The 19,480-nt window shown below is 40.5% G+C and overlaps 1 protein-coding gene across 1 annotated transcript in view; it reads right to left on the bottom strand.

Annotated features, from left to right (window-relative positions):
- Positions 1-14,482: 14,482 nt before the first annotated feature.
- Positions 14,483-19,480, bottom strand: part of LOC135472772 (sodium- and chloride-dependent taurine transporter-like) — a 31,861-nt gene continuing 26,863 nt past the window's right edge. The window contains 7 exon segments of the mRNA XM_064752440.1: positions 14,483-14,918; positions 15,338-15,517; positions 16,485-16,561; positions 16,564-16,584; positions 17,036-17,135; positions 17,797-17,934; positions 19,358-19,470. Coding sequence (XP_064608510.1) covers positions 14,748-14,918; positions 15,338-15,517; positions 16,485-16,561; positions 16,564-16,584; positions 17,036-17,135; positions 17,797-17,934; positions 19,358-19,470 — 800 coding nt within the window. The 3' untranslated portion in view covers positions 14,483-14,747.

The raw sequence follows: 19,480 nt of genomic DNA, 5'->3' as shown, positions 1-19,480 counted from the left end.
TGGCTGACCAGATCTTCTATCCTCCATCACTGACAGGTCTGTAAGTCTGGCTGGCTTAGCAAAAGTAGCTGACCAGATCTTCTATCCTCCATCACTGACAGGTCTGTAATTCTGGCTGGCCTAGCAAAGGTAGCTGACCAGATCTTCCATCCTTCCTATATCAGCCATTGGCAGGGAATTTAATACTTAATAAATCTGTTCAGGACTTAGACAAACTTACTACTCCTGACATTAAAATTTATATATCCTAGATACACCTCAGACAGATTACCCACGTGACAGAGGCATCTTCTGTATTTCCATGCAGTTCGTATATGTATCCTCTGAAATGAACTCGTCGTGCTCGGCTGATACGACAGACATACTTCAGACTACTCCAACTGATGCATCGTCGCGGATCATACAGTCTCTAATAATAATAATAATCTGTATGTATATCCAACTAACAACCACAATATATTTATATATTCTAATACATGTGTTATGTATATAAAACATCTGTTACAAATCGTGTATGCTCAACAAAGAAAAGTCTTACATCTATGTCGACTCCTGTGGTTTTGGTACATTCATTTGAAGTGATGAAATGTTCACTAAGAACATTGGTACGGTAAAACATATTCTTACTTGTGGTCCTTGCTCAAAATAATGTATTGGTAAGGGGTCTACAAGCAGTTTCTCCGCACATCACATGTACATGTAGATATGCACACCATATTTCACTTACTCATACTCTGTATGAGCGAAAAAAATCCGTCTAGTGTGTCCCCGGCTTTAAGCAAGAACGAACAGGACGAAAAGGGGAGAACGCCCGAGCAAGCTTTCTTACAACAGAACTATGAACAAATGCTGCAAGAGTAGTCCCCCGTGACACATACACGTGCTTGTCCTTGTAACAACAGTACAGCAAACATATACGGATGCTTGTACAGAGCAGCTGCAGATAGATGTTTGAACATGCAATTACATGTACCTGTACTATTTCCACCATGGCTCTTCAAATTGCTATTGTCATAACGAACGGAGCATAAATGTTTTCCGACTGTTATTAGAAAATGCCAACCGACTCGCAGACACGTAGGCCCATATCGTGTTTCAGACAGGTGCTGTCAGTTGATTCCCAAATGAAACGCCTCTTCAAAATTAACTTCAAATGCTTTTCATTTTGGATATGAATGTTTGTTATGACAAAATGGTGCAGAGCAGAAAAGGCATTAATCATTGGAATTACTACATAAATGTATATTAAATCATAGTTATCATTAAGCTTTTGTTTTCATTTCCGTGGATAAGCAAATATATCAGGTTGAACAGAATGTTTGATAATCCTACTCTCATATTGCCTATACATGTGTTGACAAAGGCCAGCAAAGATGTATGTTACATGAAATACGACAACATCCTCCATGTACCCTTGGGCATTCTGATATTTAGCGGTAAAAGAAGCAATAGATGAAACGAAATCAGTGATATTAACGTTAAATCAGAACCATTATATCATAATTATATTCTGTAAAATATAATTTATATATTATATACTATATTCGGAAATCCGAAATCAGCGTATGTCATTCACCATATACACTTAATACTGATCGAAAAGCTTTTGTTCGGCGAGGCATTTGCCCGGAGGGGCTTTTGTCCGCGAGTCTTTTGTCCTGTGGGGCTTTTGTCCGGCGGTTTTTTTTTTCCGGCGGGCCTTTCGTTCGTCCACCGTATTTCCTTACTCAGGTGGGTAGCTAAGAATCAAGAAACACAACTATCAAAGGGAAATTTAAGTGTTTATAGGTGTATAGCTTTTATCATGAGGATTATTTAAGATTATTTAAAAGTTGGACTGGCGTCATTACCAGTATTGCCTGACATATACAACAGCTGACACGAAGCTTTGGGTAAAAGTGCATATCTCACGCGAACCCTTATACTGCGACATCTGGTCAGCTATGTATGTATGTATGTATGTATGTATGTAGGTAGGTAGGTAGGTAGGTGGGTACGTACGTACATACATACACGTACGTACGTATGTACAATGAAGGGCTATGTAGGCTTATGCAAGTCCTCATATCCAACTATTCACAAACCGCTTTATAAAGAAAACAGTGGACCAATCATGCAACCAGTCATAGGTTCACTAATGTATTCAACCAATCAACCAGTCAGTTAAGCAATCAGTAAATCAGTCCATGCATTTTAATTCAGTTCATAGCTTCAGTATCTCTGTGTATAGTCTATAGCTTTAACCAGTTCGCGTGTTGTAAGCATATATCTTGGGTCATAGCCAATAATGAAACAGGATGTATGAAAGGCACAGTGTTAAAACGGCTGTAACCCCCCCCCCCCCCACCCTACCCCCCCCCCCCCACACACACACACACCCACACACAGAAAGCAGACAGTCAACAGTCAATCAATAAGGATTCAGCCACCCAGTCCACAGGTAATAACCATATTTATTCTTGTAGCTAAACGGACGTATAGCATCAGAGATAACACTGCTAGTGTATTCTGTTTTAAACGAACTTCGTCATCTAGTCATTAGCAGAAAGCACGTAAGCCTACTACAGATAAGGGCTGTCATCGATGTTCAAACGCCCGATTCCTTTATTTACCGTATCTTGTAAATATTACTAGGTTATTCCCGATTATCTTAACATCAACTATTAATGGACAGTATTGTCAAGACGATTATGTATGATACAGGAAGTATGGGCAAGATGGTTATGTATGATACAGGAAGTATGGGCAAGATGGCTGTGTATAGTACTGGATGTATGGGCAATGTGACTGTGTATGGTACTGGAAGTATGGGCAAGATGGCTGTGTATAGTACTGGATGTATGGGCAATGTGACTGTGTATGATACAGGAAGTATGGGCAAGATGGTTATGTATGATACAGGAAGTATGGGCAAGGTGGCTGTGTATAGTACTGGATGTATGGGCAATGTGACTGTGTATGATACAGGAAGTATGGGCAAGGTGGATGTGTATAGTACTGGATGTATGGGCAATGTGACTGTGTATGGTACTGGAAGTATGGGCAAGGTGGCTGTGTATAGTACTGGATGTATGGGCAATGTGACTGTGCATGATACACTAAGTATGGGCAAGGTGGATGTGTATAGTACTGGATGTATGGGCAATGTGACTGTGCATGATACACTAAGTATGGGCAAGGTGACTGTGTATAGTACTGGATGTATGGGCAATGTGACTGTGTATGATACAGGAAGTATGGGCAAGGTGGATGTGTATAGTACTGGATGTATGGGCAATGTGACTGTGTATGATACAGGAAGTATGGGCAAGGTGACTGTGTATAGTACTGGATGTATGGGCAATGTGACTGTGTATGATACTAGGTATAGTACTGGAAGTATGAATAAAACGGTTTTGTATGGTACAGGGAGTATGGACGGGTGGTTATGTATGATACTGTATGTATGAACAAGGCGGTAATGTATGGTACTGGAAGCTTGAGCGAGGTGGTTATGTATGGTACAGGAAGAATGGGTAAGGTGACTGTGTATGGCACTGAAAGTATGGGCAAGGTGGTTATATATGGTACAGGAAGGATGGGCAAGGTGACTGTGTATGGCACTGAAAGTATGGGCAAGGTGGTTATATATGGTACAGGAAGAATGGGCAAACCGGCTGTGTATGATTACTTTAAGCAAGGCGTCTGTGCATGGTACAGGAAGTATGAGTGAGGCTGCTTTGTATTGTACTGGAAGCATGGGTAAGGCGGTTACGTATGGTGCAGGAAGTATGGGCGAGGCGGTTATGTGTGTGATACTGGAAGTAGGGTCAAGGTGGCTATATATGGTACCGGAAGTTTGGACAAGGCAGTTTGTATGGTACTGAAAGTGCTCGAAGAGCAGTCATGCATGCCACTGGAAGTATGGCCAAGATGGTTATATATGGTACAGGGAGTATGGGTAAGACGGTTACGTCTGGTACAAAATGTATGGGTAAGGCGGCTATGTATGGTACAGGAAGTGTGGGCAAGATGGTTATGTATGGTACTGGAAGTATGGACAACGCGGCTATGTATACCACTGGAAGTATTGGCAAGATGGTTGTGTATAGTACAGATAGTATGGGAAAGGCGGATATGTATAGTACTGTAAGTACTGTCGGTTATGTATGATTCTGGAAGTATGGGCAAGATGGTTATGTATGGCACTGAAAGTATGGGCAAGATGGTTATGTATGGCACAGGAAGTATGGACACGGAGGCTATGTATGGTACAGGAAGTATGGACACGGAGGCTATGTATGGTACAGGAAGTATGGACACGGAGGCAATGTATGGCACAGGAAGTATGGACACGGAGGCTATGTATGGTACAGGAAGTATGGACACGGAGGCTATGTATGGTACAGGAAGTATGGACACGGAGGCTATGTATGGTACAGGAAGTATGGACACGGAGGCTATGTATGGTACAGGAAGTATGGACACGGAGGCTATGTATGGTACAGGAAGTATGGGCAAGGTGTTTATGTATAGTACATGAAGTACAGGCAAGGCGGCTATGTATGGTACTGAAAGTATGGGCAAGGCGGATATGATACAGGAAGTATGGGCAAGATGGTTATGTATGGTACACAAAGTATAGGCAAGGTGGTAATGTATGTTGGAGGAAGTATGGGCAAGATGGTTATGTATGATACAGGACGTATGAGCAAGATGGTTATGTATGATAGAGGAAGGTGACTGTGTATGGTACAGGACGTATGAGCAAGATGGTTATGTATGATAGAGGAAGGTGACTGTGTATGGTACAGGACGTATGAGCAAGATGGTTATGTATGATAGAGGAAGGTGACTGTGTATGGTACAGGACGTATGAGCAAGATGGTTATGTATGATAGAGGAAGGTGACTGTGTATGGTACAGGACGTATGAGCAAGATGGTTATGTATGATAGAGGAAGGTGACTGTGTATGATACTGGACGTATGAGCAAGATGGTTATGTATGGTAGAGGAAGGTGACTGTGTATGATACTGGAAGTATGGACAAGTCATGCATGCAGATATGTGTGGCGCTGAAAATGTGAACAAGGCGACAATGTATAGTACTGTAAGTACTGTCGGTTATGTATGATTCTGGAAGTATGGGCAAGATGGTTATGTATGGCACTGAAAGTATGGGCAAGGTGGTTATGTATGGTACAGGAAGTATGGGCAAGGTGGCTGTGTATGATACAGGAAGTATGGGCAAGGCGGCTGTGTATGATACAGGAAGTATGGGCAAGGTGGCTGTGTATGATACAGGAAATATGGGCAAGGTGGTAATGTATGGTACAGGAAGTACAGGCAAGGCGGCTATGTATGGTACAGGAAGAATGGGCAAGGTGGCTGTGTATGACAAGTATGGGCAAGACGGCTATATATGGTACAGAAAGTATGGGTAAGACGGTTATATATGGTACCAGAAGTGTGGGCAAGACGGCTGTGTATGGTGCTAAAAGTATGTACAAGGAGGCTATGTATGATACAAGAAGTATGGGCAAGACGGCTATATATGCTACAGAATCTATGGGCAAGGCGGCTATATGTGGTACAAAGAGCGTGGACAATGCGGCTATGTATGGTACAGGACGTATGGGAAAAGCAGCAATGCATGGTACTGGAAGTATGGGCAAGGTGGTTAAGTATGGTTCGGGAAGTATGGGAAAGACGGTTATGTATGATACAGGAAGTATGGGCAAGGCGGCAGTGTATGGCACAGGATGTATGGGCATGGCGGTTATGTATGGTACGGGAAGTATTGGAAAGAAGGGTATGTATGATACAGGAAATACGGGCAAGGCGGTTATGTATGGTACAAACAGCATGGGCAATGCGGTTATTTATGGTACAGTGTTAAATATGTGGACAAGTTGGTTATGAAGAATGGACTAAGCTGCCATTTAGCAGTAAATGTACTTCACTTTCATTGGCCATGCAAGGGAAATGGTTTTGAATACTGTAGAGAGAACAATCAGGTATTAATATGAGTCATATGATCATCCAGGCATGAGATAAACACACGGCAAAGGGATATTAGTTTTGCCTTCGGATAAACTTTGATCTGGTAATTGTTATTCGTGTAACCTCCCTGTATATAGATGGATCTCCCACGCCCTATGTCCACTCACACCTTTCCCTGACAACGTTACCTGTCGTTACTTTCTTGTGGAAGCAATTGTAACATCAAGATATCAGAGAAAAAGTAAACATTTGTTATCAGTGTGTAGCGGACATCCTGTTGACCAATTTGCAGGAAGTTTCTACGTGTACAAAGTGATTGTACGTTCAAACCCGTAGATGGCAGTTGGACTTAGTTCTCACAACGCTCAACCACTGAGGTTCTGTTTAATTTCTGCTGGACGGATAATTAGGTTCTCATTTAAATTTACCAATGAGTTGGCAATTTCAAACCCGTTGACGGGCAGTTAGGGTTCTTTAGAACATTACCAATGAGATTGTTTTTCATTTCTGTCGGACGGACTGTAGGGTGACTGACTGACAGATAAACATAGGGTTTTATTAGTGAGGTTGTGTAATAGTAAATGGACATTTATAGAACAAGTATAGAACTTCACCAATGAGGTTGCATGAGTATTCATTATTATATTATTATGATATACAAGCCACAGAAGTATTTCATTTCCTTGAATCTCAGTGAAAATGTAGCAACTTCAATTCATTCCAACCCGCAAATGGTCACGGGCTTCCCTAGGGATCTGCACGGTTTCCTTCCAACATATTGGTGGCTGCAGTCAAATATTATGCAGTACGGCGACAATCAAGTAAATAAATAAATAAATAAATAAATATATTCATTCCAAACATCCATGCATATTACACACCATCTGTACAACAACATCTGTACAGTCTAGTTAGGCTAACAGTCACTACATGTCGCACACCACACGCTACCCGACACCTCGTATCATTCATAGATCTGAGTTGTCAGGGTCGATTTTTGTTGCATTCTGTTGCACACATTTCAGATCTGCAGCCCACATCTCTGTATACCCATTGTCAACAACATACACATAGCCGGTGATTTTAAGTTGAAGGTATTCAGTTACTCTAAAACCAAGCCAACAGGACGTAAACATGCATAGATTACCACGTGTACCCGCTCGTTATAATGTGTTGTCAAATATTACAAGCAACGTTAATATTGATCATCAGTATATGCTGTGAAGGCTGCAATAATGCATCGGGTTACATTGGATAACCAGTCAACGGTTTGCTGTATTTTGCATGCGAGAATCATAGCTATATTCAATCGAGAGGGCATGGAAGCCGGAAAAGGGCATCATTGTACCATCGTATCATCGTTGCATTGCCCGGCGAAGGCTCGAAGCGATGGCACGATGATGCAAGCGACGCTAGCATTGTGTCATCACTTCGTGCCATCGCGCCATCACTTCGTTCTCTTGTCATCGCTTCGAGGATGCGTACCATCGTTTCATCACTTCGTGCCATCGTGCCATCACTTCGTGCTATCTTGTCATCGCTTCGAGGCTGCGTACCATCGTTTCATCACCGTGTCATCGCTTTGCATCACCGTGCCACCGCTTCGTGTCATCGACGGGTGATGGAACGATAGTACGATGGTACAATGAAGGGCTTAACCGGCTTCCATAAGAGAGGGGAAAATATTGTTTGTTATGAAACTTAGCAGGATGCATTCATCATGTTTTTCTATTTTCTCCAAACGATGAGGAGACCTTTTTTCACCATCAAGAACTAAGGTTAAGCTTATGTAATCCTATGTCTCTCTACATGTTTTTTAAATAATTCCGAAACATGAATGTAGCTTCACGTCTCGTGGCTTATTATTTTCATCTCTCACTCGAAAAATATTTATGATATTCACTTTCACTGGGAAATATTCTATTTATTATTTATATTTTGACGATATCGTGTATTTTGTTCATTTGAACAAGTTTCAGCAATGTTTTATATAGCGTGATGTCACACGTGATATCTTGTATAACTTTGTTTCTTGTTGCGTTACGTAAGAAATGTAAAGAGCTACTGTGGTGTCTAATCATCCGTGTCTTAAAAACAAGGTGAATTGACAAAGACTAGGATAGTCTGAATTGCTTTCCTAAATTGTGAAAATAGTGCAGTGAATTAAAACCGATATTGCAGTGAATTAAAACCGATAGTGTACGTTTCGTCAAATTATACGGAAACTTTGCCAGGTGTGACGTCACCCACGAACACATGACATCATCAATCGCTGACACACATGACGCTGCCCTTTCAAACGCTCTGGTCGTCATCTCAGCATAAATGTCTTACTCAACGTCACATCCACCTGATTCGACGTCATACAGGGAATATTATCACGTCACATCAGGAAAACTTTACGGACACAGCCGAAGATTTTGTTTTTCAAGGAATCATTAGTAATATGGGTTAAATAGTGTTATTCATCAAAATCCTATTGAAACATAGTGTTAGGCTTACTCCGTAGGATTTCTTTCATAGCATTGTAATATTTCTACACAATTTGTATTCTGACCACAGTGGCACTTTAAAGCTGACTGAACTTGTATTATGACGTCATTCAGCTAATCTCGGATTGGAACGTCATAAAACAAAATGCTTCTTTGTGACGTCATGGCGTTGAGGTGTATAATAATAAAAGTAATATCTAACTCTAGCCAGTGTGGTAGCACTTTTATCAGTGAAGGAGATCCTGACATTTCACCTTTATATAAATAATAAATGTAATCTTTAATATTTAGAAACCTTTTCATCAGGGTAGTAAACTGACCGCCAACAGAAACTTTACAAAGAGTTCAAATCAATTTATATGCCCAAAGCAAAAAAAAAAAAAGGATGACTGAAGTTCAACATATTGAATAGGCCAATGACCTTAGATATTGAAAGTCTTGAGTAAGAACGGGCAAGGCAGCCCTCAAATCATTTTGCAAGTGAACAAACAGAGCAGGAGAAGAAAAATAGCCATTCCATCTTGGTTAACAACTGGCAGAGTATACCAAAAGTTGATTATTTTTAAAATCAGTCAATATCAAAATCAATCAATATCGCGTGTGGCCACCCCTTGATTCCATGCATATAAAAACTCTCCGACGCATAGAAAAAGTCAGTCGTCTGATGAGATGACGTGGGATTCGTTGCCATTCATCTTGGAAAGCGAATGCCACTTCTTTTGTCCGTTGGCTGCAAGGTGTGGCCATTGTCTTACTCGACGACCCATGATATCTCAAAGGTGTTCTATGGGAGACATATATGGGGAACATGCAGGCCAGGGCAAGACGTTGACGTCGTTGGCGTCCAGAAAGTTCTGCACAACTCGACCTGTATGGGGTCTGACGTTGTCTTGCTGTTACAGGACACCACGTGACTGCTGTTGAAGGAATGGCAGGACTACAGGACGTAGAATTTCATTCACGTGACTTTGAGCTGTTAGGTTCCCGTAGATGATGACCAGTGGAGCCCGTCCTCTCCACAAATCCCACCCCAACACCATCACGCTGCCGCCACCAAACGGTACCACCTCCTGGACGCATGATGCAGCCGTTCCTTCGCCTCTTCGACGGTAAACTCGCTGTCTATAATCAGCTCGGAACAGGCATCCGTGAAAATAACACGTTGCCAATCATGTCACTGCCAACGGCGCACAATTCGAGCCCATCGAAACCTCTGGCGACGACTGTTCGGCTGTCAACAACTGCCCTAATTCCGTGAGCCATGAGTCTCCCGGACAGGGTCTGCCGACTGACCCGGTGACCTAAGGCATTGAATGACGATGACATCACTGTCAGAAAGCGGTTCCTCAGGGTGTAAGGTGCGCAGGTACCTGTCTTCTCTAGTCGTAGTTACCCTAAGCCTGTCTGGTCTTGGCCTGTCCGATGTGTACCCTGTCTGCCTATAACGTTGCATCAAGTTTGACACAGTTACAAGAGAGCAGTCGAAGGTCCTTGCAATGTGGGCATGGGTGGCTCCCATGGATACGGCCATCCATGGGTCACGTGATTATTCAGCTTTCATCGTTGTCTCAAAACAAAATCGTGTGGGCGTATATGACACTTGCCGCACATGGGAATATGCATCGTACAATGTTTTCCTACAATAGTTTGGTATTGATTTGCTGAAAAGGCTGGCTAAATTTAACTCACGGAGTTTCTTTTGGCCGTCAGTTTATTTATAGTTCAGCTGTTTTTGGTGAATATGTTGATGAAAGCTAAATACGCTATACTCTTCGTTACCCGTCGATGCTAAATTATAAAGTGTCTTAAATTTTCTGGACGATATAAACGTCGGTATTATATCATCTTTACCACCGTAAGTTTCTTGTCTTGTGATTGTTGGACAGGGTGTGGCGTGTTCTGTACCTTATAATGGACCGAAAACAAATTATGATGTAGCATGCAAACAAGATGAGTTCCAACCAGGGATTGTGAGTATATAAATGTTGATCTCCCATGCATTTTTCTGTTACATCTCGAATATCTATTTTATAGTATTTTTTTGAGTACCAGTACATGCTCTTATCTCCACCTAACAGCGTATCGGAAATAGAAATGTCAGTGTCACTTTCATAGCTGCACACTCGCGTCATCATATATGTACATAAAAAAAGTCAAACCAAATTCTGGATAGGGTTGAGGGCAAGCAACGTCAAAGGAACGTCAATATTGTGAATAGGAAACTCAACAGAGCTTCCGGGCAGATCTGTATCTTCACAGTAGATCATGTATCATTACTTGCCAACTAATGACAGCTGATGTACATCACCAGTCTTGAAATGACAGATGATGTTCCACTCCTGTTTGCATTGAGCATGCAACAATTGTATATCGATCAATTCTGGATTGTAAAATACGTGTGTAAGATTTAGGCTTTTAGTTTCTATGTAAGGCCTACGTAAGTTACTTAAGGAACGTTCCAATGAATCTTTTGATTCAAAGGTCAAAAGAAATATATAAGACAGTAATTGGTCATGTAAAATGTTTCAGAAGGCATAGGACCCATTTTAAGTCAATGTTCCATTTAAATATAAGATAGTATACACACAACACATTTTATAAGGCAGAAAATATTTTTAGGCAATGTTTCAAGGAAATACAGGACAGGGTATTGGTTAAGTAAAATATTTCACAAGACAGAAAATCTCTGATGAGTCGATGTTCCAAGGAAATATAGGACAGTGCTTAGTCATAACACATCACATAAGACATAATCAAAGCGTCAAGTTCGACATTAATTCCATCTCTTGTGAGTCGATATTCCAAGGAAAATATACGAACAGTGGTAGGTCATGTAACACATTCCGCAGCACATAATCAAAGCGTCAAGTTCGATTTTACTAAAGAGATACTAGTTCCAACATCTCTTGTAAGTCGATGTTCCAAGGAAATATAGGACAGTGATTAGTGATGTAAAACATCCCATAGGACATAATGTAAGCGTTAAGTTCGACCTAGTTCCATCGTCTCTTGTGAGTCGATGTTCCAAGGAAATATACAACAGTGCTTAGTTATGTAACACATCCCATAGGACATAATCTAAGCGTTAAGTTCGATTTAGTTCCCACGTCTCTTCTGAGCCAATTTTCCAAGGAAATATACAACAGTGCTTAGTTATGTAACACATCCCAAAGGACATAATCTAAGTGTCAGGTTCGACATTAGTTCCATCATCTCTTGTGAGTCAATGTTCCAAGAAAATCTAGGACAGTAGTTGGCAACATAGAAAACAGAAGGTAAGTAATTCGTTTCCCCCGGGCTCTGCCCGGTTTCCTCCCACCATAATGCTGGCCGCTGTCGTATAAGAGAAATATTCTTGAGTTCGGCGTAAAACAGCAATCAAATAAATAAATGAATAAATCTTGTAGTATTTCTTTCACTGAACACGTTTCAATAAAGATGATACACTGGTCCAAATAAAGCCCACGCATCACTGATTGTATTATTGAGATGTCCTTTTCTAGAAGGTCGAGTCGTTCGGACGTTTACTCACATGGGTTTTTGTTCCATTACATCCTAAAACAATGACTGCTTTTTCTGTCTTTCAACGGATAATTTTGGTGAACCCTGGGGAAAACTTCGTCCCTTGCAGACATCGTTTTCTTGGATTAGTATATTTATACAGCCTATTAACCGTATTCAAAGTGTATATCAGTATTTTGTCGAGAATAAAGGCTTAACTGAGGTAAATTGAGAAGTGGTCATATTTCACCGGTTAAATGTGACCATTTGCCACAGATCACCTTGTCGTCCCTGCTCTGGTTTTACTTTACGTGCTGTAGTCTTATATTGTATTTCTGCATAAACTGAGATTCGGCTTATGGACAATGTATGACGCTTGACCCCTTTTCATTGTTTTTTTTTTTAAAATATTAAATGTGATTACAATACAGCATTCTTAGTAATTCTAGAGCAGTGACGTCTAATATATTGCAATTAAAGTCACTGCATATTTTCTTTCTCCTAATTCTGCTATGATGCTAGGGTGTGTATAATTTGCTCCTATTTACACGAACAGTTAGAACAGAACTCTGAGACAATTATAAATTGAAGAGGCTGTTTTTCACCGATTTACCTTTGACCATTTGCCAACTATCACCTTGTCGTCGCCACCCTGATTTTACTCTCCGTGCTGTAGTCTTACATTCCATCCTTGGAACATTAAACAACACAGTCACATAAACAAGATACGAGATAGTCTAAAGAGAATAGGAAAAACACACTAGACTGGTACGTCGTACAAACTGAACGTTTATTGTCACAACACAAGTACTATGTAGTGATGCATTCAGACACACGCAACCCAACATGTACTTAGGTAAAAACCCCACGCCAAGACTCAATTAGCACTGGATATAATAACCAACGTTTACTTTTTGGTATAAAAAGACGATAGTGAAACATAAAGACACAGTTACTTATAGCACTAATTATTATTTTGAAGTTAAGCTCATTGTATAGCCTTGAAAAGTCCATCAGTTACTAATTATACAAATATAGTCCAATGTCTGTGCTATACAGCCCTAATTTTAACACACCAAAAAAGTAATGGACATGTAATTGAACACGTACTAATGTTTTGTTTGTAGTTTTGTCATCAAGTAGAAATTGTGCTGTATTAGCAGTAACGTTTAAAAAAAGTTCAGTCCAAAGCAGAAACATTTTCTACTATACATACTGCTTATATTTTTAATGAAATGAAGCTTATCAGATCAGGATGGCACTAAGTTTGGCACAGGCTTTTAGTTCCTCCGCGTGGCAAAAAATTAAATATATTAACGTATGAGTTTTAATTAATATATGAATTTGGCATCGTTTTTCATTCGATAAAACATTCGACATACATACAATATCTCAAAGAGATCTCGTAGTGTCCACAAACATACCTAATACTATACGTGTATCTTTGGTACTCCTATATTCGTTACGGTACGCTCACAGCGTATAGCAGGAAACCCAAACGCTGATACAGAACAACTCTAGGACGTTATGATCACTGTGCTGTCCAACAAAGAAAGATTCCAACAACTCCAATCAACCAGGTGTACCACAGCCGCTGTAAAAACACGAGAGTTTCATGTCATATTTTATGCAAATCTGGAAATTCGGCGAGACCTCACATATACTATCTTACACTATACTATCTAAACTTCTATGAAAATAGTTCCACAAGGATCGACGACTATGGAATATTTACAACCTTTGAACAATGAATGGTGCAGGGCTTGACCAATGGGGATTCTTTCCGTTGCTTGGGATGACGTTCGATTATGTCACCTGGGCCTTGTCTGCTGCCGTGTAGAGTTAGGGCAACTTGATATGTGAAAGAAATCTGTCTTCTCAAAAGCGGTGACATTTATCTCGTACACTTCTTATGTTTAAGGAAAACTCCCAATACCAACACTAACCTGATTTGGTATCTGTGAGCTTACAACAATGGGATACCTACGACGTCTTTATCGGTGGATACGTGTTCTCATGAGGTTCTAAAACAGTATCTATTCTGTAGTACTACTAGGCCCTTTCTACGATGAACACTCATAGCTGGTTGCAGGTTCGATGTTTACAACTTACTGGAATGTCTACAATTCAGGTCTACACATCAGACTGTTACTGTGGGACGTGAACGTGTCAAGAATTTCAAGCCCAGAACAAAACATGGTAAATTTATTCCATGAAAAAGCTAATTCACATCTTCAACACAGATTCGTCATTTTAACGTACACAACCTTTGCTTACATCAGTCTGAAAAATAAAATAAAAACATAAAAAACGCGATAGCGTAGCTTAATCTGATTAACACTTGAAATAGACTAGTAAAAATGAGAAAAAAAAAACAAAACAGAAACATAAGTAGCTTTGTCCATCTACCAACATAGGATGTGTAGTTATGCACTGATATATATATATATATATATATATATATATATATATATATATATATATATATATATATATACATACATATAAAACCAACTGATGCTTAAACATACACCCGCTGATGACGAAGAGATGATATAGATCAAAATGTAGAGGGGTCAGGATTATTGTGTGACTTGTATTATCTAGAGATCGACGCAATGGGACAGTCATGGTGCCAGGAAATAGCTAACACACGGAAATGTAGAAAAATGTTTAAATGCAGTCTCTGATCAGATCGCACCCTCAAAGAAACCCTCTTTCTGTGTGGTGTACCGTGCCAGCAAAGAGTCCACAAGTATGACGGCCTGGTCTTAAGTCAAAAGGGCCATGTCACCGCCGGGCTTTTGTGGTAGAGGCAGGTCCAAGGGTTCCATCTCCACCAAGGCTTTCTTGTTGTCATCCATTGGGTCGTCGTCTGGCAGGCCTTTCTCCCTGCGTTGTTGTACTTCGGTGAAGTCAGGTTTGAGGAGCGTTCGGATTCTCTAAAAAACAGACAGAAATTACAATCAAAAATTTCAGTTCGTCACATACGAAATACGGTAGTGAAATTAGAAAATGAGATTTGCTTACTGATTTCTACAACAGGACTACCTCATAAAAATTTAAAGTTTAAGCGCCATGCTTCTATTTTGTATAATAATCATTTCACGGTTAATGGAATTATGCAAGCTCGTCATCAAAGCCTAATTTGCATACACAATGTTACTAATACTAGACATCGCACTCCTTCGGTCTCCAGTAAACCACCGGGAAAGAGTGATGTCGAATGAATGAACCATTGAGGTGAAAATCTAAAGGCAGGCACACATACCTACTTACAGAAGTTCTTGACTTTGTAGTTGAATGGTATTATGAAGGAATATAATATGAGCCAGTTGATCCATGACTTGATCTAGTTTACCTCTGTGAACGTTCCTTTGCTAGTCACTATTTTGAAGATCATGACTCCTGGAATGAAGACGATAGAAGAGCAGGCCATCATCCAACCCAGTCCGATAGCCCAGGAAGGATATTCGTACTTGACCGTCTTTCTGTCGTACACCAGCTCAGAATAGCTCACTGCACCCATCGTGAATATCACCTAAGGAGAGTAAACACACAGCTAAGTGACTCGGACTGTCTTTTTCCTGGTCTGTGGGGACTGTTCCAGAATGCCTGTCCATTTGAGAACACCTAGCTTCATGTCTACCACACCTAGAATGCGACCCTTATCAGAGCATCAATAACAAAAACAGCATGATTACGAAGCTTGAACTCGTTTGCTTCAGTCAGGGCATGATCGTTCGTGTTTTTTGTTTTTTTTTTCAAAAAACACTTTTGGATGCTGGATTAAAAAGATAACCCAAACTTTGCAAACCAAAGAAAGGACCAGCAATTTTATTCCACCACCCCTAAGCCCATCCCTCATGAAAGGCCAATACTCTAGTACAGTGGATTTATTAAATAATCACTCCTAAAATTCCCATTTCTTATGTAACATGATCAAAGCCTTGCTTGACAACGTAATTATGGTTAAGTTACTGTTAAAACAAATTTCAGCTAAAATAACAGAGACGGCCAAATTTAATGATAGACTAAAGTCAAAATTTTGGGGGCCTGATGTTTTATGCAGATCTCAAAAAATATATGCCTCAAGGCTTTGGGATGTACCTAATCAGGCTCCTGACATAAGGTCATGTCGACCTCATTGTCACAGCCCGCGGTATAGCACAAACCTCCTCAATCATTGATTGATTATATACCACAGATGATTTCTTCATTGATAACATATTCTTTTTTTATGGCCCAAACCTGAGCAATCAGGAAGCATTTCGAATAATCATCCTCCTTAACTTCTGGAATTGTATGGCAGCTCCTGCTCGTTCTGTTTAAAAAGGCGAACATTTGCTAACAGCAATTCATTGAGCATTGAAGTCAGTATTCGAATCCACTTTGCACTACTTTAGATGTGGCCAATAAATATTACTGAGTATCGTATAATACCACATGAAATAAAAAAAATTCAAAATGCCAAGGGAAGAAGTGGAACATGGCGAGGTGACACTCACAATCGTGAAGAGGGGAGCACAAAACAGCCAGAAAGCTTTGACCACGGGGCCAAGACGGAAGCCATACATAAACTCAGATTGTCACAGAAGCGATTCACACCTGAAACAAATATATGTCAACGATGAGTAACAACACTCTGGATAACTTCCAACTCATCTTACTGAATTACAAAGTTCGCCGAGGGCCATGAACTACGTCCTACTTATTAAACAGAAAAAAACCCTGAGAGTTCAATAACTGAGAATTCAAATTGAGCCAGTCGTTTGCTGTTATACTAGTTCATCTCACATGTCAGCGTACAATTGTAATTCGTATCAGTTTGAGGAATTCAAAGACAATGGTATCAAATTAACATTCAACATACTGATTTCTCTTAAAGAGAACGTCTACCAAATTCACTCTTGTGTTTTTAAAATCCTTCACTGCAAATCCTTGCGGTTCGGCAGGAATTTTTAGACTGATGTCAGTCTAACGGCAGACACTTTGGCGTATTTTGAACAGATTACTGCAGACAAAATATCTGTTCATTTTCAGATGTGATATGTCCTACCATAAATATATCCCACGACGATGCATTCAAAGAACGCTACGACCAGGACAATACGACTGGCGGAGTAGTAGTCAAACAACTGGAACACATACATGCCGCCCTGCAAGACAAATATCATCAAGCTGCAATATCCAGATAAAAAAAAAACAGAAAAAAACCTTTTATTCCTTATTTTTCTGCTTATAAAAAATTTTTTTGGTTTGGTAGGCGTCAACAGACTGAAACAAGTTCGACAAAGGCCAGAATAGGTCTAAATGGCCCACTGATCTATACTTTTACACAAACCTTGCAAAAACTCCTCGCAAACAACCTTTATAACCTATAACAGTTTTAGGACAATATCCACAATATAATGGACTTACACACAGTGAGACGTCAACGATCGTTCACCTCAAATGCGCCACGTAAGTGAAGATGATGGACATATTGGTTTGAACCAATTTAATTTCACAAAAACAGCCGTTGGTCTATGTAATGATTGATGAATTTTTTTCTTTGTTTTACAAGGAACTTGAGTGTTTTGGGGCTCACTACATTGTCCCACACACACATCTGCGGACAGGTCTTTCCGAAAACGTCTTTCCAAAAGAAATTAAATCCGTGATGAAGCCTTTCCAAATAACCTCATCAAAAACCAAAAAAAAAATATATATATATATGGCAGAGGGAGTTTGTGGAAAGCTGCCCACCATATTTTAATGTCTCTTTGTTTCTATACGACAGCTGCCGATTTTACTGTTGTTGCTGAGGGTGACTCTTACCTCCGTCACCATGGAGAGGCCGATCAGAAAACAGACCAAACAAACGGCAGCGATGAACAACTCTTTGTGCGGACTTCGACGTAAAAGGTGAGGGAAAATGTCCTCCACTGCAGTGATGAAGCCTTCAACCCCGACAAACTGGAAGAGCAAACACAGTGCGTTAATATCACCGACAAGAAATAAAGCTCAGACAATTCGACGAGGAATGAAGCCAGCCTATCAGTCAGCTCGACAAGGAATAAAGCTAGCCTATCAGAAAAGCGGAAAAGAAATAAAGCTATCCCATCAGAAAACTCGGCAAGGAATCAATTTATTTATTTATTTATTTGATTGGTGTTTTACGCCGTACTCAAGAATATTTATACGACGGCGGCCAGCATTATGGTGGGTGGAAACCGGGCATAGCCCGGAGGAAACCCACGACCATCCGCAGGTTGCTGGCAGGCCTTCCCACGTACGGCCGGAGAGGAAGTCAGCATGAGCTGGACTTGAACTCACAACGACCGCATTGGTGAGAGGCTCCTGGGTCATTACGCTGGGCTAGCGCGCTAACCAACTGAGCCACGGAGGCCCCTAGCCTATCAAACAGATCGGCAAGGAATTAAGGTAGCCCATAATACAACTGGGCAAGCCTACGTCAGACATTTCAAACACGTTAAAATAAGTGAAAATGTAGAAGGAAGCCATAATAAGCAGAAAGAATTACTTTATGGGATAAGTTTTCTAGTTTGCTGTTTCATTAATAATTATATTTTTAAATCGATATTTTGTTATTTATTAAAACATAAAACTATGTGCGCAAGTTGACAGGACATACCTTTTAGTGTAATGTTAGTCATGATTTGAAACTTATCATGTAGTGTACAGATGTATGAAAATGTGTATTTAATGAAAGTTTTTTCGTACTAAGAAATGATAATCTTAACATCAGAGATCCGTTACACCTTCTAAAATTGCAACTGTCTGCTGATTACTTAAAATAATAATGACGCGTCCCACAATAATATGTTTTATCTATGCAACTAATACGTCATTACTAAGCATTTTCTATTCAGGTCAATGTGGCTCCCTTTTATCTTCGAACTTTAAAATCTGCCCGGGGGCCTCCGTGGCTCAGTCGGTTAGCGCGCTAGCGCAGCGTAATGACCCAGGAGCCTCTCACCAATGCGGTCGCTGTGAGTTCAAGTCCAGCTTTTGCTGGCTTCCTCTCCGGCCATAAGTGGGAAGGTCTTCCAGCAACCTGCGGATGGTCGTGGGTTTCCCCCGGGCTGTGCCCGGTTTCCACCCACCGCCGTCATATAAGTGAAATATTCTTGAGTACGGCGTAAAACACCAATCAAATAAATAAATAAATAAATAAAATCTGCCCGACCACACGTTTATCTTAGGTTTCACTCTGCATGAATGTCGGGAGCCAGCGAACACAAGTGGGTACGTGAGGAATCGGCACACGACGATGGGGTGTTCATTGATTCTGCCTATACAATTAATCAGTGGGTTATATTTATTTTTGCCTACTTCCATTTCCAGTAATCCGTTTCCATGACAACGTTCATCTTACCTGACTGTCTAGCCCAAGCAGGATCAACATCATGAAGAACATAATTGACCAGAGTGGGGCAATGGGCATCTGGGCGAGGGCCTCGGGGTACGCAATGAATGCTAATCCAGGACCTGTTTACAG

The sequence above is a fragment of the Liolophura sinensis genome, chromosome 8 (assembly GCF_032854445.1).
Source record: "Liolophura sinensis isolate JHLJ2023 chromosome 8, CUHK_Ljap_v2, whole genome shotgun sequence".
Taxonomy (NCBI): Eukaryota; Metazoa; Mollusca; class Polyplacophora; order Chitonida; family Chitonidae; genus Liolophura; species Liolophura sinensis.
This window is presented reverse-complemented; position numbering and strand designations above follow the sequence as displayed.